The sequence below is a fragment of the Syzygium oleosum genome, unplaced genomic scaffold (genome assembly GCF_021117445.2).
Source record: "Syzygium oleosum isolate NSW1041296 unplaced genomic scaffold, Sole_v2.1 Sole_v2.34, whole genome shotgun sequence".
Classification (NCBI taxonomy): Eukaryota; Viridiplantae; Streptophyta; class Magnoliopsida; order Myrtales; family Myrtaceae; genus Syzygium; species Syzygium oleosum.
Window position 1 is genome coordinate 313,402 of NW_026607518.1, and position 25,484 is coordinate 338,885.

The 25,484-nt window shown below is 40.5% G+C and overlaps 1 protein-coding gene and 1 pseudogene across 1 annotated transcript; one reads left to right on the plus strand and one right to left on the minus strand.

Annotated features, from left to right (window-relative positions):
* Nucleotides 1–13,665: 13,665 nt before the first annotated feature.
* LOC130135545 (uncharacterized) lies at nucleotides 13,666–14,922 on the minus strand (annotated as a pseudogene).
* A 782-nt stretch (nucleotides 14,923–15,704) lies between these two features.
* On the plus strand, nucleotides 15,705–25,473 carry LOC115685707 (uncharacterized). The gene is made up of 18 exons (XM_030610798.2): nucleotides 15,705–15,862; nucleotides 16,118–16,291; nucleotides 16,423–16,604; nucleotides 16,836–16,941; nucleotides 17,083–17,159; nucleotides 18,526–18,613; nucleotides 18,961–19,150; nucleotides 20,051–20,177; nucleotides 20,901–20,981; nucleotides 21,140–21,241; nucleotides 21,377–21,472; nucleotides 21,653–21,727; nucleotides 22,609–22,728; nucleotides 23,462–23,590; nucleotides 24,112–24,189; nucleotides 24,353–24,439; nucleotides 24,774–24,860; nucleotides 24,981–25,473. Exons 1-18 carry the CDS (start codon nucleotides 15,808–15,810, stop codon nucleotides 25,029–25,031), a joined length of 1,905 nt encoding a protein of 634 aa, XP_030466658.2. The 5' UTR covers nucleotides 15,705–15,807; the 3' UTR covers nucleotides 25,032–25,473.
* The last annotated feature ends 11 nt before the right edge of the window (nucleotides 25,474–25,484 follow it).

The following is a 25,484-nucleotide window of genomic DNA, read 5'->3' on the forward strand; positions in this document are numbered from 1 at the left end:
CCGTGTAATTGTCTAAGTCCCAGTATCAATCGATCGAAGAAGATAACATAAATTTCTTTTGTCTTAGGGAATAGCAAAGAGAGATGGAAGGTATGATCGAAAAAATAAAAAGGGATAATAATACAAATAGTTCCTGAATTTTGATCTAATGTACAATATTGTCCATGGACTCTTAATTTGTGCAATGTGGTCCCTAAACTTTGGCTAAATGTACAATATCGTCCGGAACTTTTAATTTGTTTAATGTGGTGTCTAAACTATTGGTAAATGTTTAATTTAGTTTCGAACTATTCAATATAGTCCTTTCGTTTGCGTCATTTTCATATAGTCTAGGGACTAAACTGAACATTTACCAATAGTTTAAGGACCGCATTGAACAAATTAAAAATTCATGAACGATATTGCACATTGAGTCAAAATTTAGGGACAATATTTAACAAATTAAAAGTTCAGAAATGACATTATACATTGGACCAAAGTTAATAGATGAGGAGGGTGCATGCTTGAGTAACGCCCAACATTCATTAAAGTTTCGGAAATTTAATCTTTACCATTAGAAATTAGAAATCCGATTAGTATGTGTCGCTCCTTTCATTTTCAAAATGTACTGAAACTGTTATTTCTATTTTTAGTTAGCTTAACCAATCAGCATGCGTTAAGAAAAGATCCTTTTTTTTCTAAGGGTTTATCGTCTATACATATATAGGTCGGACTCCGCCCTTCCTCCGCCGCTAGCACCACCATGAACCACCGCTGAAACCTCAGCCACACCCTCTTCAACTACAGTGTTGAGTATGTCTTAAATTTTTTATGGGTTTGGGTCAACATTAGGGCTTGAGAGAAATATAAATATTATTTTTCTCAAGTTGTTAGGTGAAGAAGTTGAGATAGAAATAAACTTTAGTTTTTGGGCCACCTTTTGTAATCCTTGATTTCTATAGTGAATTTTGCTTTTCCTCTCTGCGTGGTTTTTCCTGTAAGGGTTTTCCACGTAAATTGATGTGTTGTTTATTTTTCTCAGCTTTAATTTCGTTATTGTTTCCACTTTAGTCATAACAATCTGGTATGTTATTGTTTCTGAATTAGCCTTGGGGTTTTTTGATCTTCTGGTTATGGCTTCAAGTTCAACAACGAAATTGGATATTGAGAAGTTTGATGGGAGCGATAATTTCAGCCTATGGCAAGTTCGTATGTTGGTTGTTTTTACGCAGCAAGGTTTGAAGAAAACTCTGTTTGAGAAAGGAAAGAAACCAATGACACGTCGGATGAAACTTTAAAAGAATTAGATGAAAAAGCTCTATCTGCTATTCAGTTGTGTCTCACGAATGAAGTTTTGCAGGTGGTACTAGATCACAAAACAAGTTCAGATTTATGGATGAAATTGAAGAGTATTTTTTGGACAAAATTCCTCACCAATGGGTTGAGGCTTAAGTAATGACTCTTTACTTTTCGTATGGCAGAAGGTGCTTCTCTTAAGTCTCATATTTCTAATTTCAACACTATTATCTTTGAATTAAGAAGTATTGATGTTAAGATTCAAGATGAGGATCAAGCTCGTTTACTGCTAGTTTCACTACCTTCCTCTTATAAAAATTTTAGAGAGATCGTGATTATTAGCAGAGAAACTATCGATCTTGAATATGACGAGACTAGTATTCTTAGCAGAAACTAAATACATAATTGACTTTTGAAAGCAGCAATGACCATGGGGCTGGTTTAGTTGCTAGAGGAAAGTATGTTAAGAGAAGCAATAGTAGCAAGAGCAGATCAAAATCGAAGCATAGGGATTTGACTTGCAACTATTGTAAGTCTAAGAGACGTATCAAGATAAATTGTCTAAAACTAAAGGCAAAGCAACAAAGAGAAATTAATATGAATCAGTAAAATCAAGGAAATGCAAATCAGCAGAACAATCAGAACTACCAGAACATGAAGAATTAGGGAAACGAAAATCCTGCTCAAGCTGGTGTTGTTAAAGAAGAAAACGAAGATTGGTTATTGGTTGCAGATGTGATAAAGACAAATTCAGTGATAGCTGGATTCTTGATTCAGGTTGTTCGTATCACGTGTGTCCTAATCGTGATTGGTTCTCCACGTACAAGGAATATGATGGTGGAGTTATTCTAATGGGAAACAACGTTAAATGCAAAGAGTTGGGATTGGGACCGTCAATATTAAGATGCACGACGGCATAATCAAAACCTTGGAGAAAGTCAGACACGCTCCTGATTTGATGAAAAACCTTATATCTTTGGGTACACTTGATGCTAACGGTTGTAGGTTTACGGCTGAAGGTGGAGTTACGAAAATTATGAGAGGTTCACTTCTGTTATTGAGAGGTCTAAAAATTGAAACTTTGTATTAGCTACAAGGCACTAGAGTTACAAGTTCAACTACAGTTTCATCCATTATGTCAGAATAAGCAACACTAAATTATGGCATATGAGATTAGGCCTTATGAGTATTAAAGGGATGGAGGAGTTGAGTAAGAGAGGTCTTCTGTGTGGTCAAAAAATTTGAAAACTAGATTTCTATGAGCATTGTGTCTTTGGAAAACAGAAAATGGTCAATTTCAAGATAGGAATTCACACAACGAAGGGCACTTTGTATTATATTCACTCTTATCTTTGGGGGCCTACGAAAGTTCCTTCGAAAGGCATTGTTTCAATGTATTTACTCACTTTCATGATTTTTCGAGGAAAGTTTGGGTTTATTTTTGTTAGAATTATGATAATGAGGGTAGAATTGTAATATTGTGTTTAGAGGGTTTTACGTTTTGTTAAGTGTGTGTATATATTTAATTCCTTCATTAAACACAATAAGAAATATCGTTATCCTCTCAAACATGGTGTTATAGCGGGTTAAGAAATGTTAATTTTTTTTTGAGGTAACCACTGCCGTTACCGCCATTGGTGGAACCCTAACTATCGCCAATACTCTCCGGCGAACCCACATTGGCGACTCAGTCCGGCAAACCCAGTCCGGCGACTCAATTCGGTGAACCCAGACTGGCGACTCAATCCAGCGAATCCAAATCTGGTGGCTCACACTTCGGGCAAACCCAAACCGGTTGCTCCCACCAGGGAACCCAAACCGACGACTCCCACCGAGCCCTGTTGCTCCTGTTAACGACTTCCTAGATCAGCGACTTCCCAGATCGCCAAACGCAAATTAGCGATCTACTTGCGTAGAGACCCGTCGGTCTGTCTCTCTCATGCCAACTTCCGTCGACCCTATTGAAGGTGCAACATATCACTAATATGCTCCGCTCTTCGAGCCCAGTTGAAGCCACCATTGTTCGTCGTTTGTTTGCACGGCGAAGGTGAATAGTAGCTAGGGTTTCCAAAACAAAAATAAAAAAAAAAATCTAAATGTTTTATTTATTTATTATGTTACTCAGTGCAGCGATGATTACTGCCTAGTGGATGCAGCATTTTGAAGTGGTAATTCTTCGATTTTGACTGGATGGATATATGAATTTTCCATAGGTTTAGTGATTAGTTTTGATTCGATTGAACCCTCAAAGTGGTGATTATATTTTGCTAGCTGTGTTATTGGAGACTGTGTTGTTAAGGTTGACTACTTGGTTTTTTGCGCCATTATTGGTGGGTTCAATCATATCTTTCACTTATCGATGGCTATTGCTGGAACCTCTGCTGGTTTACCACATTTACAATTGACTTCTGTAGAGTTGGATGGTACTAATTATGCATCATGGTCTAAAGCTATTGAAGTTTATCTTACTGCAACCAAACAACGTGATTATCTTATGTCTATGGCCCCATCAGATCAAAGTAAGGCAACTGATTGGGTTGTTGGTGATGCATTGATTCGTACATTGTTATGGAACAATATGGATTCCAAAATTAGTCCTCATTTTATTCAGTGTAATACTACTAAGGAGGTTTGGGATAAATGTGCTTTACTATATTCTGGCCAAAATAACATGACACGGGTTTGTGATACATGGGAGGCACTATTTGATCTTAAGCGTAGAGATCAATCATTGACTGAATATTATGCCTGTTTCATGACACTATGTTAACAGCTGGATACTTATCTTCCCGCTTCGGATAATGCAGCCACTCTTGTCAAGAGACAAGAGAATCTTTGGGTTATTTTGTTTCTCAAGGTGTTAGGACCTGAATATTCTTCACTATGTCAACAAATCACTTCTCAAAGCGCTTTTCCTTCAACGGATGAGGTTTTCTCTCAAGCTCTTCGTTCGACACCTACCAAGAAGATCTCCACAACTTTAGAGACAAGTGTTATGGTTTCTCATAGCACTAGTGGACGTGGAACCTAAGGTCGTGGTTATAGGAGTGACTAAGTTTTGTTCTGATTGGTGGTCGTGGCTCTCTGTCAAAAAACTGGACATACAGAGGCTTATTGCTACACTCTTCATCCTGAGCTTCGACCACTGTTGTTGCCTATGTTGATTCTCCAGCATTGACTTCATCAGAACTTCCTATTGTGCATGGTACGGGTGATACTGTTACATTGTTACGAATTGAGTATGACACATGGCTTCGCTTTCAACAGGTGACAGGCTCTTTAGCTCCTACTGCAACTCTGGCACAGACTTCCAAAGGTAGTTCATCTTGTTTACTGTCTACACTGTCTGACTCATGGGTTATAGACTCTGAGCCACTCATCATATATCTGGTAACCATAAGCTACTGTCTTCATTTCATTCCACATCTTCTGAAGTGTCTAATTCTATTACATTAGCTGATGGTTCACAATCTCATGTTACTGGTACTGGAGTTGCTCGCTTAAGTCCTTCTCTCTCACTGTCCTCTGTCTTACACCTCAAATCTCCCTATAATTTGATTTCTGTTAGTTCATTGACTAAGGAATTGAATTGTTCAGTAACCTTTTCTTCATCTCGTTGTGTTTTTCAGGATTTGAGGATTGGACAGAGATTAGTGGGGGACAAGAATCAAATGGCCTATACTATCTTGACAAGGAAATAATGGTTGCTGCAGCTGTGAAGTGCACATTCTCTTATGTGTATTGCATGCATTGTCGTGCTGGTCATCCACCACCGAACATTCTTTGACATTTATTTCCTAAGTCTGAGTCTGTGAGTACTTTTCAATGTGAAGTTTGTCAGTTTGGTAAACATCATAGGACTTCTTTTCCTTCTCGTTTTCAGAGTCGTGTGTCTAGTCCATTTGAGTTAGTTCACTCAGATGTGTGGGGTCCATGTCGTATTTTTGATACTTCTGATTTTAGATACTTTGTTATATTCGCGGATGATTTTTCTCGAATGACTTGGTTGTTCTTAATAAAAGATCGTACTGAGATTTTTCATTACTTTCGTCTATTTTACTTTGAAGTATTGAATCAATATAATACATCTTATAAAACTTTACAATCAAATAATGCTAAAGAATATCTTGCCTCCTCTACTGGTTTTAACTCCTTTCTTGAATCTCATGGTATTCTTCATCAAACATCGTGTCCATACACTCCACAGCAAAATGGTGTAACTGAACGCAAAAATCGACATCTTCTTGATGTTGCTCGTTGTCTTATGTTTCATATGCATCTCCCTAAACATTTTTGGGGCCATGCTGTTCTTACATCATGTTACTTGATTAATTTGCTTCCAACCTCTGTTCTTCAGGGGGAGACACCAATTTCTGTTTTAAATCTAGATCTTCCTCCCTTTGCATTACCTTTGTGTGTCTTCGGTTATATTTGCTTTGTTCATCGTCTTTCTCCAGGTCTTAATAAATTAGATTCTCGTGCCGAGAAATGTGTCTTTGTAGGGTATTCTCGAACTCAAAAGGGCTATAAATGCTATAGTCCTACTTGTCGTCGTATGTTTGTGTCAGCTTATGTGACTTTCTTTGAGGATCAAGCTTATTATGATACCCGGTCAGATCCTACGGTGGCTACTGAGAGTGGCGGATGTGTCCTCCCAGCACTTCTTCCACTTTCTATACCTCCAGCACCATCAACAGGATTTCAATTTCCTGAGTGCACATATCATTGGCATGCTGCAGCTCCTTCCACGATAGTACAGGTCCCACGGACATATGATTTATCTGTTCCTTCATCAGTTGCGGCACCATCCTTCGATCCTGATCCACCCATTGCTCTTCGAAAAGGTACACGTTCTTGTGCTGGTCGTCCCGTGGATCGCTGTGCTCACTTTTATGATCTTTCTTCTTATTGTCTTCGTACTCATCATCCCATGTCTAATTTCTTATCATATGATCGTTTGTCTCCTACCTTTGTTACCTTTGTCTTGTCCTTGTCCTCTATTTCTGTACCCGGTAGTGTTACTGAAGCTCTTGCTCATCTTGGATGGCGACAAGCCATGGAAGATGAAATGAAGGCCCCTCTTGAGAATCGTACTTGGCAGCTCACATCATTACCTAAAGGCAAACAACCTATTGGTTGTCATTGGGTTTTTACTGTTGAGGTTCATCTTGATGGTTCTCTTGATCGATTGAAAGCCCGGTTAGTTGTCAAAGGATATACTCTGACATATGGTATTGATTATGATGATACCTTTTCACCTGTCGCCAAAATTCCATCTATTCGTGTTTTTATTTCCCTAGCAGCTTGGATGTCAAAAAGGCCTTCTTACATGGTGATTTGTTTGAAGAAGTATATATGGAGCAACCACCTGGGTTTGTTGCTCAGGGGGAGAATCTGGTATGTCATTTCCATAAAGCCTTATATGGACTCAAACAGTCTCCTTGTACTTGGTTTGGTAAATTCACTGATGCAGTTATCAAGTTTAGGTTAAAACAGTGTCAAGTAGATCATTTAGTGTTTAGTTCTTCTCCTCAGCTAGTTGTGTTCTTCTGGTGGTATATGTGGATGATATTATTATCACTGGTAGTGATTCGGATGGTATTCAACGGCTTAAGCAGTTTTTGCATATAGAGTTTAATACTAATGATCTGGGACGTCTACGATATTTTCTTGGGATTGAAGTTGCCTACTCACAGGCAGGTATCAATTTATCACAACGAAAATATGTGATTAATATTCTTAATGAGGTCGGATTTATTGGAGCAAAACCAATTGATACACCTATGAAGCCTAATGTGAAACTTGATGCAGAAAATGGAGAACTGTTACATGATCTAGTGAAATATCGAAGATTAGTGGGTTAGTTGAATTATCTTACTGTTACAAGGCCTGATATATCATTTGCTGTTAGTGTAGTGAGTCAGTTTATGAGTTCTCCTCGTACTACTCATTGGAATGTTGTATTGCGAATTATTAAGTACTTAAAGGGAACACTAGGTAAATAACTACTTTTCAAGAATTATGGTTATCTAAAAATTACAGGATTCTCTGACACAGACTGGGCTGGATGTCCTACTGATAGGAGATCTACATCAAGGTATTGCGTATTTCTTGGAGGTAATTTAGTTTCCTGGAAAAGTTAGAAACAATGTGTGCTGAAGCAGAATATAGAGCTATGGCACATGTGACAGGTGAATTGATCTGGTTAATGATGTTATTGTGAGAAATTGGTGGGTCAACATCAGATCCATCAACATTATATTGTAATAATCGATCAGTCATCCATATTGCGAACAATCCTGTCTTCCATGAGCGAATTAAACATATTGAGGTTGATTGTCACTTTATAGGAGAAAAGGTTCCGAAAGGGGAGATCATTCTTCAACATGCAAGGACAGAGGATCAACTGGCATATATTTTTACAAAATCCCTACGAGGGAATATAGTGGATTTTTATGTAACAAGTTGGGACTACGTGATATCTACGTATCAACTTGAGGGGGAGTATGAGAATTATGATAATGACGGTAGAATTTTAATATTGTGTTTAGAGGGATTTACGTTATGTTAAGTATATATATTGTAATTCCTTCATTAAACACAATAAGAAATATCATTATCCTCTCAAACTATTTTCTAAAATAGAAGAGCAATGTTTTTGTTGCATTTAAGTAATGGAAAACATTGATTGAAAAGTAGACCGGTAAGAAGATCAAGAGGTTAAGATAAGACAATGGACTAGAATTTTGTAGAGGCGAGTTTAATGAGTTTTGCAAATAACGAAGGCATTGTGAGGCATCACATTCAGTGGATACACCACAACACGCATGAATAGAACCTTATTAGAAAGGACTAGGTGCATGTTATCCAACACTAGTTTGGGCAATGAGTTTTGGGCTGAAGCGGTCAATACAGCTGCTTGGTTGATAAATCATTCTCCTTGTACATCCATTAAGTGCAAGACACTTGAGGAGGTATGATCAGGTAAACCTATTGATTATTCTTCACTTCGAGTATTTGGATGTCCAACATATGCACAAGTTAGTGAAGGCAAACTAGAGCCTACAGCGAAAAGATACATCTTTCATCTAAGATTATCATTTGCAGAGCCGTTACTTTTGATGAGTCTGCTATGCTTCACCCTAGCAAGGAGTCATCTATTCCTTGTCATGAAAGTCTAGAAAGTACTGCGGAGAAGGTGGAGCTTGAAGTAATTTCTTCGCAACCAATTCAATCGTCTTTTGATAATATTGAGATTGAAGAACCTGAGAAAGAACAATATTCTATTGCCAGAGATAGATCAAGGAGGATAACAAAGCCCGTAGAGAAATATGGGTTCTCATATTATGTTGCTTATGCTCTTTCAGTTGCAGAGTCAGTAAAATCTAATGAGCCTAAGACCTATAAGGAAGTTATATCTTCAAAAGATTTAGCAAAGTAGTTAATTGCTATGAATGAAGAGATGAAATCTCTTGAAAAGAATCAAACTTAGCTTGTCAAGCCACCAAAATGAAAGAAATTTGTGGGTTGCAAGTGGGTTTTCAAAATAAATGAAGGTATTCCTAGAGTTAAAGACATCAGGTTCAAAGCTCGTCTAGTTGCTAAAGGCTATAATCAGATTGAGGGAGTTGATTTTAATGATGTGTTTTCACTTGTCGTTAAACACAGCTCCATTCGAGTTTTTTTTGCGTTAGTTACTATGCATGATTTAGAGTTGAAACAATTCGATGCGGTGAACTTAGCGAATTCTATATGGGTCAACCAGAGGATTTTCAATTTGAAGGTAAGAAAGACCATATTTGTCTATTGAAAAAAGTCTATACATGGCTTGAAGCAATCACCAAGACGGTGGTATAAAAGGTTTATTCGTTTATGGTACAACTTGGCTATTGCAGGAGCAAATCTGATAGCTGTGTATATCTGTGCAAACTTCGAAGTGGCTCTTTCATTTAACTGTTATTATATGTCGATGACATGTTGATTGCAGCAAAAGATAATTATGACATATAGATTTTGAAGGCACAGTTAAACGCTGAATTTGCTATGAATGATTTAGGTGCAATGAAGAAAATCCTTGGCATGGAAATTCGGCGAGATAGGAAAAGGGAAAAATCCATAAAAGTTACATTGAGAAAGTTTTAGATCGTTTTGGCATGAAATATGCCAAACCAGTAAGTACTCCTCTTACTGCTCATTTTAGATTATCGGCTAGTTTATGTCCACAAACAGATAATGACATACATCTTACTAAAAATTAGATGTATCATGAGAGGACAAAACATATTGATGTGCGGTATCTCTTTATTAGAGACATTCTTGCCGATGGCTATAAGATTGGTACAGAAAACAATCCAGCTGATATGTTGACGAAGCCCTAGCCTATTGCTAAATTATTTGGATTTGGTTAATGTTTGCTACAACTGAGTTTTACTTTAGTGGGAGGAGAAGATTGTTTATTACTTATGTAGAATTTAAGCCAAGGTGGAGATTTATTGATTATGTCTATAAATTTTTTATGGGCTTAGGCCAACGTTAAGGTTTGAGAGTAATATAAATATTATTTTTCTCAAGTTAAGTGTTAAGAAGTTGAGACAGAAAGAATCCTTAGTTTTTTAGCCACATTTTGTAATCTTGATTTCTATAGTGGATTTTGCTTCTCTTCCTGTAGTTATTCCCACAAGGATTTTTCATATAAATTTGCGTGTTCTTTATTTTTCTCATCTTCGATTTTGTTATTGTTTTCGCACCAATCATACAGACATGCCATTTCCGTCCCCGTACAAACCCTTGACCTTGCCCGGAACACCAAGTACGCAAAGTTGTCCCTCCCAATGAACCCCGACTTCTCAACACCGTCCTCCGTGGCCCTCAACAAATATTCCGACTTGAACAACCACGCTCCATCCTCCACAAACCTCGCTCCCTTTGTTTGATTAAAATCACATAGACCCTCGATTTCAAATCATGAACAACCTCAGCACATGCGACACATGCATCATCCCTGGAACGATCAAATCAGCGAGACTAACAAAAGCAAAAATCCCCCAAAGCAAAACATTCAAAAACCCACCACCCCTGCCACCAACCCCACTCTCATCACCACCGAACAACGGAGCCTTAAACCCTAAATCGTCCACCCCCAAAAATCCCCAAAAACTCGCCCACCGAAGGGCACCGGGAGAATCCCTCAAGTGGCCTCCAGTTGTGAGCCACCCTGTCGCCGCTATCGAGGTTGTGTCGATCTAAGTCGCCATTATGGCATAGCTTCAACTCGGCTGAGGCAGCATCGTAGGAGTCCCAAAGGAGGGAACGAGAGTTCTTGGTGAAGAGGGGGTTGGTGGAGTGGACCGAAGAGGGAGCGGGAAGAGATTCCGAACCTTAATGGGTTGAAAATGAGTTCATTACGACCCGTTTACACTAGACTTTGAAATTTAGAATTCAATTATCACTAGACTCTTCAAACTTGAAATGACACGTTCTAACAAATTTGGGTAATATATAGATGTACGTCCCATTTCGATAGGTCTAACGTTGAGACACGTTAAACGGCAAAAGTACACCACAAGTGCCATAACTTGTGTACGGCGATCACTTTGATGCCATAACTTTTTTTCGGATCACTTTGGTGCCAACTTTTTTGAAAATCAATCACTTTAGTGTCAATGCTGACGTGGCAAGCCGGAAATCCGATGTGGCGCTGACACGACTCGCCGGAGAGGTCCACGACTCGCCGGAGAGGTCCAGTCAGCATTAAAAACCAAAAACGACGATGTTTAGCCCGCTGACATGTATTTTTTTAAAATATTTTATTTAATTAATTAATTATAAAAAAAAAGCCCTGCAGCAGCGGCGAGGGAGCCCTCGCCACTGCCGCCGCCAAGCCACCACCGCCGGGAAGGGCCGGCGGTGGTGGGCGCTCGTCGGCCCCCGGCCGGGCTCGACAACCCTCGCCGACCCCGGTGAGGCGAGACCCTCGCCGTCGCACGGGTCGCGACGGCGAGGTCTCTCCTCGCCCGGCCGAGGCGAGGCCTCACCTGGGCCGAAGGTGAGGCCGCGCCTGCCGTCGCGACCCAAAGCGACGAGCGAGGTCGGCCTCGCTTCGCCGGGCAAGGGCGGGACCTCGCCGTCGCGACCCGGAAGGCGATGGCGAGGTCCCGCTCGCCAATGAAGGCGAGGCCGCGCCTTGCCGTCGCGACCCGAGCGATGGCGAGGTCCCGCCTTGCCGTCGCGACCTAGGCGACGGCGAGGTTTGTCCTCGCCTTCACCGGGCAGCGGGACCTCGCCACGTCGCTCGGCGGCCGGATCCGGCGAGGGGAGACCTCGCCGTCGCTGGGTCGCGACGGCGAGGCCCCGCTCGCCTTTGCTTTGGCGAGGCCGCGCCTCGCCGTCGCGACCAGGCGACGGCGAGGTCGGCCTCGCCTTCGCTCGGGCGAGGCGGGACCTCGCCGTCGCCCGGGTGGCGACGGCGAGGTCCCGCCGCCTGGGCCGAAGGCGAGCGCCGCGCCGCCGTCGAGACCTCGCGGATCCCGCCCTCGCCGGCGAGGCAAGGGTCGCGGCCTTGCCAGGGCCGCGACCCTCGCCGACCACCGCGCCCACCACCGCCGGCCCTTCCCGCAATGGTGGCTTAGCGCAGCAGAATGCAAGGGCTCCTCGCCGCCGCCGCAACACCTTTTTGTTTTTTTTTTTTTTTTTGTTTAATTATTTTAATTATTATTATTTTTCTAAAAATTAAAAAATTCGAAAAAAAAGCCACGTAATTTCCACCGTGTACAAGTCAGACCATTTTTTTTTAATATAAATGCCATGTCAGCTTTTTAGCCGGAGTCACTAAGGGTGCGAATGGTAACCATTCTGCTCCAGAAATCAAATTCTTGCCAGAAATTGATTTCTGGAATTCTTGCTAGAAATTAATTTCTGGAGGAGAAATCTGTTTGGTAAAACATAACTAATTCTGCTCCAGAAATTAATTTCTGGAAGAGAAATCTGTATGATAAAATAGGAGGAAATTTTCTTGTGGAGAAAGTCCTTTTTCCCAAAAATGATAGCCCCATGTTAACTGGCTTAAGTCGCTATCTACATTTGTGAAGATTTGTCTTCTCAGCTTCACAAATATGTCCATATTTAATGTCGAGTCTAAATACATCTTGGAGGCATATCACTTTGTTTCTAAGAAACATGCCTTGGCAGGATTTGTTGAATTTGGTTCCTTGTGTTTTTGAAATCTAATGCAAGAAACAGCAGTTGAAAGTTAAGTTGTGAACGGATAATCACCAAATCTTATGAAGTATTTTAAGCCTTTCGCACATGATCTCCAGCAGGTATGCTACTGCCATCCTAGATTGCAATGCCGGGATAATAAACTTTGTATATGGAGAAGATAAAACTCGATCAGATAGATCAGAGAAGGAAAATACAGTTATATGATAAGGGCTTAGATTATGTGATTCCTATTATCTCATTTTCCTGTTACTTTAGACACTATGAGGGCTTTGTGTGGGAAATTTTTTGCTTCTGCTCGCATTTCCTTTCTACTGAATTCTCCAAGAATAGTCAACAGAGGGAAGATTAACTAAGTTGAGTTGGTAATTGAACTCAGACCATTCTCCAAAACTTCAGCAAATAATTAAGGGAAAAAGAAAGGTAATGATAAACTTGAGATTCGCATGTGCAAAATAAACAGACTTATGGTACTTTTAAGCAGCAGATGGCAGATCCAAGCATTTGTAAAGTCTCAACAGCCGAAGATGGCAAATTTATTAGAATTTTTCTGTCATTCACAAGCCCAACAAGAGAAAGTGCAATACCTAATGAGAGACTAAGAGTACTAGCACCCCAATTCGCCAGTCCCCTCTTCGAAAAATGCTTCCTCAAATCAAGAAAAGCTTTCTAGCTTCGCTTGCTCTAACATTGTTTCCAATGTCCTCGCTTTGACATCTTACCTCGCTCAAAATTGATAAAAATAATAAGAAACTGACATTACTCTAAATTCAACAGCAGAGGAACGCGAATAACACACCAATTACAACAACTTTAGACCATTCAATTCCCCGAAGAGACATTACATGAAAGCAAAGCAAACGATGTCAAACATGAGTCACTGGGCATTCGGTTTTTTTGGGAGCACACATTGCAAACCCGAAGCTTGGAGAGTATCCCGCAATTCCCAAGCCATCACAAAATACCAAAGACAAACCGAGTCATCTATTGAAACACAACCAAGTCTTCTTATTTTAGATTAATCGAGTGCCTGGTAGCAAACAGTCATGGAACAGCAGTAAGTAGTTAGAAGCAACAGGCAAAGCTCGCAAAACAAATAGCCACCCCTATTCCACTGCTACCTTGGTTAGCCATAGACAAATTGGACGAGCAATCGCATACCCACAGAAGCTAATGACCACGGCTCAAACTCTAAACTGTACAGAATGATCTGCATTCTGCCAATATCTACACCTAAATTGAAGAGTCGAATCAACCAAGAAGATTTCAACATCCCTGAAACACATCTATGGCTCATTCTTCAGGCATTACATGAACATTCAACAAAGAATCAGCTACAACCTATGACAAATATCTTCCTTTCTGACCTCAAAACAGCACATGGAACACGTCAGCTAAACATAGTTCATAACTTCATACAGAAACCAATTCACCTAAAACAACAAAAAGCTCTAACCTTTAATCACGGCCTTCATCCAAAATCATCTAAGCTTCTCCTTGGCCAAGCTCTTCCTCGCAGCGTCCTTGACCTTCTCTATGTACCCTTCAATTGGCAGCGTGAGTGTCTCCATGAAGCGGTTTGCAGGGAAAGGTGTCAAATCTGGCACCAGCGCCGCCTCTCACAGCTTCTCCGGCAGTGCCTCAATCGCCTCCTTCTTCATCCGCAACAAATTACTCTCCACAGCCTGCCTCGCCATATGCCTCCTCATCAAAACCCTAGAATACTCCTTCGCAAGCCGCCTTCCATCCTCGACCATGAGCCCATACTTCGGAATCTTATCCGCATCGACCAGTCCCAACGAGATCAAATCCAAGCCCGGGTCCCGATTATCTCGGCTTCTCGGAGACGCCCGGTTTCGACTTCCCTTTCTTCAAGATGTCGATCTCTCGCCGCGGTCCCTTTGACGTCGGCCCCATCTTCTCGCGCTCGGCCTCGCGGGCCCGCTGCTTCTCGGTCAAGTAGCGGAGCGGGGTGGGCGCGTTGAGGCACGCCTCGACAAGGGCCTCGGCCTCGACAAGGGCCTCGGCCGCGAATCGCAGAGCTAGACACGAATGACGAAACAAACCGATTCAGCCACACAACCCACACATCATAGCCCTTTCGAAACAGAAACCCCGCGGCTCAACTTCAACCTCAACCTCAATCCGCAGCATGCTAATCAAGTTCTCGCCAGACCGCTCCGCGGCGTCTCGTTCCCTCGATTTCGACTCGTTTGAGCGAGATTCGCGCGGGCCGCGTGTCCCAAACGGGCGGTCGCGTCGCGCACCATGGATTGCACCGAAGGGAAAAGCTAACGACGAGAGAGGAGATGAAACAATTGGAGAAATCGAAGACTCACGAGCTACGCATGAAGAAACGGAAGCGGCGGAGAGAGAGTGAGGGCCAAAATCGATCGCCGCCGCGTGCGGTGGCTGTTCCGGTGCAGTCATGAGGAGGGAAGGAGGGCACGAAACTGAAGAGAGTCGAACGTCTCTTGAAGAGAGTAAAGAAGGAAATTTGGCCAGAATGCATTCGGGAAGCCAGAAGCTACAAAAACTAGCTTCTTTTTTTTGGCCCAAAACACATTCTGGAAGCAAAAACTCATTCTGGAACCAAAAAAAGAATGTATTTTTACCAAACGCGTTTTTGCTCCAGAATGCAAAAATTCCTCCAGAATGCATTCCGGAAATTTTTTAACAAACGCATTTCTGTTCCGGAATGCATTCTGAAACAGAAATTTTGCTCCAGAATGGATTTCATGCGCGCCCTAAAGTGATCGATTTTCGTTCGACTTGGCACCAAAGTGACCCGAAAAAAAGTTATGGCACCAAAGTGATCGCCGTACACAAATTATGGCACTTATAGTGTACTTTTACCCAAGTTAAACGGCTGAAATCTGTCGGATCTCCGTAGAACTGTGAAAAGTTGTTTCGTGGGGGATGACGATAGCCTCGAGCCGTGATTAAGACCTCCGGGGTCAGTGCTTGCGAACCGGGCGACAAATCCAAAGTCGAAAGCGTCGTAAGCACCGCCCGCGCCGGCGGCCCGATTCCCCCCTCACCTCCGGCCGGAACGCAAACGAACGAACGAGCGACGACAAAAAAAAACTCCGCCGTCCTCTCCCCCTTCCTTCCTTGTCCCGGGATCCTTCCTAGGCGGACCCCACCGCGATCCCCCCGACGTCGTACTTTCCTTAGTTTTATCCCGACAGCTTTCACCAAATCCGATGAATCGCTACGTTAGCTAGCGACGGTTACACTCTCTCGAAACCATCTTCTCTTTCTTCTTCGAAACATCATCTCGTCGGACGCCAGGAGCAGCACACCGCACGCGCCATGGAGCTCAAGCCTGGCCTGTCCGCTCTCGTCACCGGCGGAGCTTCCGGCATCGGTAAACCTTCCCCCTCCCTTCGCTCGCTTGATCGCCGCTCGGGATTGGTTTCTGTTCTGCGGCGATCGGTCTCGCCCGACTACTGACTCCCGAGTTTTCTCGTCGTCCTTTGTTTCCGTGGATTCTGATGTTGCCGATGTCGTCACGATCGATGTGTCGTCTTCGCCTTGCCGCTGCTAGCGGTTGTGTATGTTTATGCGCGTTGCGATGGTTCGGGGGGTGTTGTGATTGGATTTGGCTTTGGATGGTGTGCAGGGAAGGCCCTGTCGATAGCGCTCGCGGAGAAGGGGATATTCGTGACGGTGGTCGATTTCTCGGAGGAGAGGGGGAAGGAAGTGGCGCTGCTCGTCGAGAAGGCGAATTCCAAGTTCCACTCCAACTTGGGATTTCCGGCTGCCGTCTTCGTGAAATGCGATGTGTCCAACTCGAGTGAGTGCCTTGTTTGTCTCTGCTCATGATTGCTTTTTTTGGGATTCGCAGGTTTAGGAAAATTCTAGTGAATGATGTTGTCTTGTTTCGATAGACCGATTGAGTAGGTTGTTGTCTTCCGTATAAAACAGGGGATCTCGTCAGTGCGTTCGAGAAGCATGTTGCGACCTATGGGGGATTGGACATTTGTATTAACTCCGCCGGCATTGGCACCTCCATCCCATTCCAGAAGGATCAGACCGATGGGACTCGGTCCTGGCGACATGCGCTCAACGTGAATCTGGCTGCTGTCGTTGACTGCACTCGCCTTGCAGTAAGACCACATTTTTCAAGCACTTAGCTTGGTGATGCTGCAGTGACCAAGTTGAGCTTTGTGCATTTGCCTGATATTATCATCTTGCATGCAAAAAGTGCATATCCATGGTCTATTCTTTCTCTCTTCCTTTCCTCTTTCGGTTGGGGGGAGCAATGACAATTCTGATTGCTAGTGGATACTGCTTTACTGTGAGGAAACTAGCACAAAATGATTCACTCTTCTTAATAGATTAAGGCCATGGAATCTGCTGGGAGACCCGGTGTAATAATAAACATGGGATCTGCTTCAGGTCTTTATCCTATGTACTCTGATCCTATCTACTCTGGCTCAAAAGGTTAGTTTTCAGTTATAGCCTCCTTTCATTATTCAATTTCAATTCTATTTCCCCAGCTACATATACCTGACGGAATTCCTGCACAAGCGTCCCTCTGGTGATACCACTTTTTAACTATTAGGAGACTATATAACACTGCAGGTGGTGTCGTCTTGTTTACCAGATCACTTGCACCCTACAAACGCCGAGGAATTCGCATCAACGTACTTTGCCCTGAGGTGCTGTATCATATTAGAAGGTTTTGTGATGCAATGTACTACTGTGATTAAAACTGAGGAAGATTGTTTCTTTTGATTGGTTATCTCGTGCTGTTTGAAAGTCCTCTACACTTGACATAGGCACTTTTAATGAGATGATTATTCATCTTCCTTTTTGTTTTTTTTCCCCTGAAGTGCTTAATTGATTGACGATTCATTTTTCTGCTCTCAATTCCAGATTTGGTATGGATGGGACTATTGTCTTCATGAATCTCGAATCTTGCTCGGTTTTATCAGAACTTTCTCCTTTATTAATCTTAATTTCAAGCAAGGGTATTATCACGACCTGAAATTTCTGTGGACCTTATGGAGCATTTGACTCTTCTTATGATGTTTGATAGTGTTATCCTCTAGAGATGATCTCTCCAAATACTCGTTCTTGATCAGCGAAGACAAATAATTTGCAAGTTGATCTTCACTGCAGAAGAAGCTCTGTTGTCCTGCTATGTTTCTGTATGTTGAATAACACCTTATGAACTAAATTCATAATGGAGATGAGAAACATTATTCTACCACGAATACCTAACATAGTTTCTGTGTCGAGTGTTGGATATTTCTGATTCCTTACACCTTGTTTTTGGAGCAGAAAGCAGAAAAATATATGTCCGTGTTTTTTTTAACTAGTCGTAGCACTGTTGGATTGTCTGAAAAGAATTGAAATCTGGAGTTTGAAAGGGTGTTGCAGTTGATAAAATTTTTAATTGGTTTGCTATAGAGGTTCTCTTCCGAGGGTACAATAAATGAGCTCTCATGGATTTATGGAAGGAACTTCAAGATAGCATTGCTAGTTTATGGAATTGTACTTGGTCTTTTGAGGGAATAAACTGTGTTAGCAGTTGTACTTGGTCCCTTTAGGGTGTGAAATAATATAATTATCTCAGCTAGTTATCTTTCTTTGCCAATTCTTGCTTTTCATTTCCTTGAGACTGGTCATTGGGTCTATTGGGAGATGCTTTGGTGACTGTTTGGTGCATTTTCTTTAGTAAATATCGTTACTCCTAATGCTGTAGATCAATGGGAAGCTTACATTACTGAAAAATGTCGAGAATTGCATGCACATCAAGCTATCTTCTCCTGTGACATGTCCCTTTACTGGTGGTTTGGTTGATCGTTGGTTTAGCCTAAATTTTGATGTTTAAATGCGATTCCTGTACTAAGTGGCAGAAGAAATCTTGCTGCCTTTTCACTTATTTGGTTTTTATTATGACAATATGAAGGAGTATAGAATTTTGTTCTCCCGTTTTATCTGACCTGGTTTCCTTTGCTCCAGAAAATGTATATTGCTGTGTATGATTCTTAATAGTTGAATCCTTTACTACTTATGCAGTTTGTTCGAACAGAGATGGCCTTAAAGGTGGATTCTGAATTTATAGACTTGATGGGGGGCTTTGTACCTATGGAAATGGTGGTGAAAGGTACATCCATAAACGATCTTCTCCACTTGCTTTACATCTTATCGGACGTATACATCACATTGCATGGAAATAAAATTTTTTTGCATGAATGACACATTCACTCATTTACTGCAATCGAATTTTCTGAGCATGAGTCGTTTGCTCTGGACTTTGGAGCATTTAAAGTTTCTGTATTAAGATGTAGAAATACCATAGAGATGCATACTGGTACAGCTACAAAGTTTGTAGAAAAAGTTAAAGAACTGCCATACATGATTAGTGAGGGACTAATAGGACCCTGCTCCAAAGATGTGCTATCAAATGTAGAAGGGATCACTTCTGATGGCTAGTCCACTTACACTTTCCAGGAGCTTTTGAACTTATCACTGATGAAAGCAAAGCTGGTTCATGTCTATGGATTACAAAGCGCAGAGGCATGCAATATTGGCCCAGTGCAGCAGAAGAAGCAAAATACCGAGTGCAATCCTTGAGTTCCAGAAGAAGATCATTGTATAAAGGACCAGTGAATTTGCAACTTCCTAAGAATTTTGAGAAAATGTGAGTGAAGATAATTCGGGGCTACTGTATCTGTGCACATAACTGAACTGTTCAACCAGAGTATTGGTTTAGCTTCTTATATCATAAACCTGGACTGCTTAGGTATTCCATAGGTACTCTAGAGATTCCCTCTCTTGTTTATTTAACAGAAGTTATCAGCTACAGTAGTTCATTGCTCTTGTATAAGTGGAATGACAAATTGCCATGATAAGTTTAGGCTCGATGGTCTTCCATCTGTATGAGGCTTCTGAGCAACCTTCTTTCACAGTTTGACCATGTTATATCATTTTATATCATGACAGCATTTATTTTCCTGGTGCGATTACCAGGGTGCTGGGTACAGCTTTAACCATAGCTTAGCTAAGAATAATTTCATTTGCATCCTCTATTTTTCTTCTTTTACTTTAAATATGCACAAAGAAGGAAGTCAACGTTTTGCAGAGTAAATCTATTTATCAATTTTCAATGTGGATGTGAACAGTGGACTAAAGTAATTGTAAGCAATGACTTACAGAAATTTAATGGGCTTGACATTTATATCACTGCAACAGCTGTATCTATGCAATTATTAATTGGTCAAAAACTGAGTATGCTTTGGAATTGTCTAATGATGGTTTTCCGCTTCTATTTGTTTGGACTAATAGGTGTCGGAGCACCCTCCATAGGCTGTTATACGGGTTATGTTGATTGTTTAGTTCCAATTTTCTTTAGTGGATTTTAGTTTTTTAGTTAATGGCATGTTTTATTATATTGTATCCTTATTGAATCCTGAATGGAATCGTTTTCTTTAGCTTCTTTTCCTGAAGAAGCAACTACTTACAACTTAGAGATTATGTTTGGGAATATAAGCATTTTATCAATTGGAAGATCTAATGCTGTATTATAAATTTTGATATTCAGTGTGGTTCACACCTTGACTCACAATTTCCGTAATGCTACCCGGATTATTCGAACACCTTTGAGGTTGCCAATTGAACCACAGCATGTCCTTGTGAAAATACTATATGCTGGAGTAAATGCGAGTGACGTAAGTTCAAGGCTTCTTTTAACAAAGTTAGCTTCCTTTCATCCTGTCTTTCTCATCCTTTATGACTGGTATTGTTTTAATTTTAGGTTAATCTTTCTCATCCTCTACTCAAATGTGTAGCTCTATGTTGGCTGATCCATTTGTAGAACTATGCTTAAAACTTCAACTCGATGATTAGCTTTTGTATATGTTGCTGCACTAAACATCAAAAAGCAAATTGGATCTTTGTAATGTGGCTTATATACAATTGATAGGACTTTCCCTTAATACAAGCCTACTAAGTTATCCATTAACGAACCTATGGGTCGATAGATGACTGATAAGTAGGTATCAAAGTTAGTGTTCCGATTTTTTGAGATGCTTGCTGGTATAACTGGTTTTTTCTTTTACTAAGAATCTTTTTTCTCTTGAACTTCAGATGTTTGTTATGCACTTGAAGGTTTTTGACTTGGGATTCAGCTTGCATGTCGAAATCTATACAGAATCCATGCGAACTTCTGAAGCTAGCGCATTTCTTTTGCAGTATTTAATAGAGGGAATTCATGAGAACTCCAGAGATCATCTTTTAGTAATTGTTCATTAGCTAACGTTTATTGTCGCAATTTGACAGGCCCCAAACCGTTAGATTTGTGTGACTCATGTTAGATAGTGGGAGCGATTGTGAATGCTTGATATAGAGTTAGCATATAGCTTTTTTAATAAAAAAAATCATGCTTTGAACAGGTAAATTTCAGCTCAGGACGTTATTTCCAAGGTGGAAAGGGAGATGTTGGCTCCCGTCTTCCTTTCGATGCTGGCTTTGAGGTCTGGGAAAAATCTATGCTGTTGTCACATTTTGCAATATCTAATTTATGTTGATTTTCTTGGCATAATTTTGTGGTTCCTCTAGCAGCATCAAATATTTGTTTTACTCTTAACCTCCATCACTTGTTCAAATGGTATCTTCATGATTGACATGTCAGGCTGTGGGGATAATCGCTGCAGTTGGTGATTCTGTCAAGGACTTGAAAGTTGGCATGCCTGCTGCAATGATGACTTTTGGAAGCTATGCAGAATTTACAATGGTAAAATTATGTTCCATAGGGATATTTTAATGTCAATAGCTGGTTTGACTGTGGTTAATATCTTTCATAGACTCAGTCTGCAAAGTCATGATGGAGATCCCTGGTTTGTTGTAATAAATATCATATCTTTCTCAGGTTCCAGCAAAACACGTCCTTTCAGTGGCCAGGCCAGATCCAGAAGTAGTTGCCATGCTTACTTCGGGGCTTACAGCATCTATTGCACTAGAAAAGGTTAAACTTTTATGTAATATAGCAAACTATCCTTTTCATTTCCTTTTGCAATTTTATTTGCTGGAGCTGTTGATTTCAGACATTTTTCCAGTTTAAGTACATCGAAACAATTATTTTCAGACACCTGATCATGTCTCATATGACATTAAAACTTGTGTTTTGCTCTTATTGAAAATCTAGGCTGGACAAATGGAATCTGGCAAAGTGGTTCTTGTTACAGCTGCCGCAGGAGGGACTGGGCAATTTGCTGTCCAGGTCTGTTTCTTATTCAGATTGATGCTATTAAATTAGTATTATTAGATCTATGACTATGTGATCTTGCAACTTATTAGAATTGCAGAGGTCAGTATCGAGGGAACGAGATGAGACGATCTCTATCTGTAGTATTTTCACATGATATTAATTGATTGATGTCCAGCAATTAGTCTAGCAATAAGGTAACTTACTAAAGTGAAAGGTGCTGAAGAAGACGCCATGGATTAGGGAGTCATTAAGTAAGGATAGATTGAAATAAAATTTTTGAAAAAGTCCCTGCAATCAGGTCTAACTCTTAGAGGTCCTCTTAACTGGTGTTCTATCTACAAAGCTTGCAAAGCTGGGGATCATTCTTTTATTTTCCTTTATAAACCTTGTTCTGGCTTTGTTCGTCTACTTAAATGTTACTCCTAATCTTTTCTTAGGAGGTGTGTGTTCTTGTAATGATCAGCTAATGTACCCCTCTGTCCAGAGTATTCAAAACCAATCAAAATTGTACCCTCCTGCAAATTTAGGTGTTCGTTATCCGGACTTCTTGCTATCTAGTTGTCTACTTTTCCATGGTTAGAGATTGATTTTTCCAGATGTAGATTTAGATGAATTAAAAAATTACCTTAAGTTGCTTTTGCATATTTGCATGTGGCCTTGTGCCCTTGCATTCATGATATCGTGTGTTTGCTAAGAGGGAAAATTGCACTGCAGCTTGTTGATATTATTGTTTCTAATACGTTTGCATTTTCTTCCACTGTAGTTACCCTTTTTCAGGGAGAGAAGAATCTCTTCTTTTTTAAGCAAGACACTGCATGTGCTTAACAATGTTCCTCAGCTGCTCACATATTTTACACTACTAAAAGTCACTTTGTCTATCGTGACCATTCAAGCTTGCAAAAATTGCGGGAAATACAGTAGTAGCAAGCTGTGGAGGGAGGGAGAAGGCCATGCTTTTGAAAGAATTGGGAGTTGATCGTGTGATAGATTATAAAGCTGAAGACATCAAAACTGTATGTCTCCTAAAAATCCGTTCATCTGTTCTGCTCTCCCTTTTGGACACAATGTGGGGGTTGAGAAATCAAAGACCCTGGTTCATTCATGTAGTGCAGCAAATTATTTCTAGATAAGTTCACTGTCACACACGACTCAGATTAGCTAGTTATATTGATTAGGTAATAGTAAATGAGAATATTCATCCACATATGCACAGATCCTATCTTACCTACTCATGCAAAATTAACTTGTACGTGAAATTCTGGAAGTTCTCTTTACCTTCAATTTCATTTTATGTTGGCATCTGAATGCCAACAGCACTATCCGCATTTTCAAGTTTTAATTTCCCTATCATTAAAAGAGCTGCAGAAGATAAAAGGTGATGGTGTTACAGAACCTTGTTTTTCCTCATATACAACACTCTGAAGTGAACGACAGTGTGCATAAATAAGTAACTGGTTTTCTCTGACTTTTTTGTATTTTCGTACCATGTCTCAAATAGCTAGCTGCAGCCTTCCTTTGTGCATGAACTTTATGCAGCTTCATTACTATTTTCTATATTGTAACAATTCTTGTAGGATTATGTCTAGAGTCTAGACTGTTTTCTGCATTTTCTCTATTCCTGGGTTTAGTTTTTATGTGAACTTTCATTTAAAATGAATTCATTTCTCATGATTTACAAGATAATACATGATACTCAAATAAAAGTTTATGTAGTGAGCTTTTTCTCTATCTTTTCCAAATTTACAGGTTTTGAAGAAGGAATTTCCGAGAGGCGTTGACATAGTTTACGAGTCTGTTGGTGGGGAAATGTTTGATCTTTGCTTGAATGCTTTGGCCATATATGGACGCTTGATTGTAATTGGCATGATTTCTCAGGTATTACTTCCTTATGTTGTTGACAGCCATCTGAGCCAGATCTTTTTATCACGAGTTTGCCAGCAATTCCAATGTCCAACTTAGTTATCTCGATTAGGCCGTGCGGAAATTTTTACATTCTTGCTCTCACTTTCAGTGAGATACCGTTGAAAGGAAAGTTAGGTTTCTGAAGTTTTTGTATGAGTCTTGTGTAGACGTAATGCATGTTAGAAGTTATACTGCAATCACATTTCTGTGCGGCAGAGGGTTGCGAGACAGACATTAAGATGTTTTACTTTGTATAATGGGGAATATTGGTTAGAGATGCTATAGAAATAAAGTAGACTGTGCAAAGAGTCTTTGTAGCAAGTGCTATATGTTTTCTATCTATATGCGTATATGATTTTTCTCCAGTGTCTCCTCCAGTTGTGGTCAGTTCCCTCGGTATGCATACTGTCCTAACATTCTTCATGCTTGAATATTAACTATTTGATAGTTGTACATATTATTTAACCTGTACAAAATTACTACTTTGATTGTAGTATCAAGGAGAGCATGGATGGACACCATCCAAGTACCCTGGACTTTGCGAGAAACTTCTGTCTAAAAGCCAAACTGTGGTATGTCTACTGCATCACGGCCAGTGATTGTACTCTACTGCGATAATTTTCTCTTATTAATGCGCCAACTATATATCAGGAATAAGCATGGATTGTGAATCTTATAGTTGGTTATGCCTTTCTCCCCTTGAAGTGTATAATATGATATTGACAATGTTGGCAGGCTGGTTTTTTCCTGGTACAATATAGTAACTTCTGGCAAGAACATCTAGATAGACTGTTTCAACTCTATTCCAGAGGACAGCTCAAGGTACTACTCTGTTTTTGTTTTACTGTTATACGTTTATTTTACTGCTGAGAGCCTGAGACTGGACCCTTCCATCATAGATCATGCTTTTTTTTTTTATTTATTGTAGATATCTGTTCCTTTCACACAATGCAATGCCCTTACTTTCCTGTTATCTTATTCCTTTGGCCTTATTATGGACATCTTGCAAGATTTTGACAACTAATTCTCTACCAAAAGTCACTGCCTAACTTTTAATCTGTAGAATCAGTTGGATGATTATCTCAGTGCCTAAGTCGCTAGCTATCTCTGCTGAATTTCAAAGTTCGCCAAGACTTAATCTTCTAACTGAATGCAGGTGGCCATCGACCCAAAAAGATTTGTGGGTCTCAATGCTGTGGCAGATGCTGTTGAGCATCTTCATTCTGGTAGAAGTATTGGCAAGGTATGTACATTTTCCACAAACTCCATGGATATTTTGGGCACGTCATTGCAAACTCTATTACTATGTTTTTTTCTTTTCGCTGCATAATAAATTTTGAGTATGAACAAAATCTTATTCCAGGTGGTGGTTTGCATAGATCCAACTTTCACTGATCAAGTAGCAAGACTCTGAATTCTGTGATCAAGGCTGTTTGATTGGCTCGTTAATGTTCGTCAAAGTTGAATTACAAAGGAATATGTTTGAAATAATGACTCGGATTGCATATCCTTCCAAGTGATTATTAGGGAACTGCAGTAAGAGACCTCCTTGAGAAAATGTATGTTTAATCTTCAACAGAAAAAACCAAAAGGTTACAAAGGACTTGGAAGTGAAAAATATGAATGATCCATGGCTCTTGCCAGGCCACAAAAGCTAGTAAGACCCCATTTGATATTCCAACAATCCTCATGTGTCATTTTCATAAACTGAATCATTTATCAGATTATTACGATGTAACAGAAACGACATAATTTTTGTCATAAACAGATCAGTTGAAGGATCCCATTCAACACCCTGGCTTTTTGTTCAGCTGGGTGTTAATAACATGGAGATCACTGTTTGATTCTTTTTCCTACCTAATGCTCT

Coding starts and splice junctions, on each gene's coding strand:
- LOC115685707 (XM_030610798.2), top strand. CDS start 15,808: ATGGAGCTCAAGCCTGGCCTGTCCGCTCTCGTCACCGGCGGAGCTTCC. Junction 17,160..18,525: donor TCAACGTACTTTGCCCTGAG/GTGCTGTATCAT, acceptor CTACTTATGCAG/TTTGTTCGAACAGAGATGGC. Junction 22,729..23,461: donor AAGCTGAAGACATCAAAACT/GTATGTCTCCTA, acceptor CCAAATTTACAG/GTTTTGAAGAAGGAATTTCC.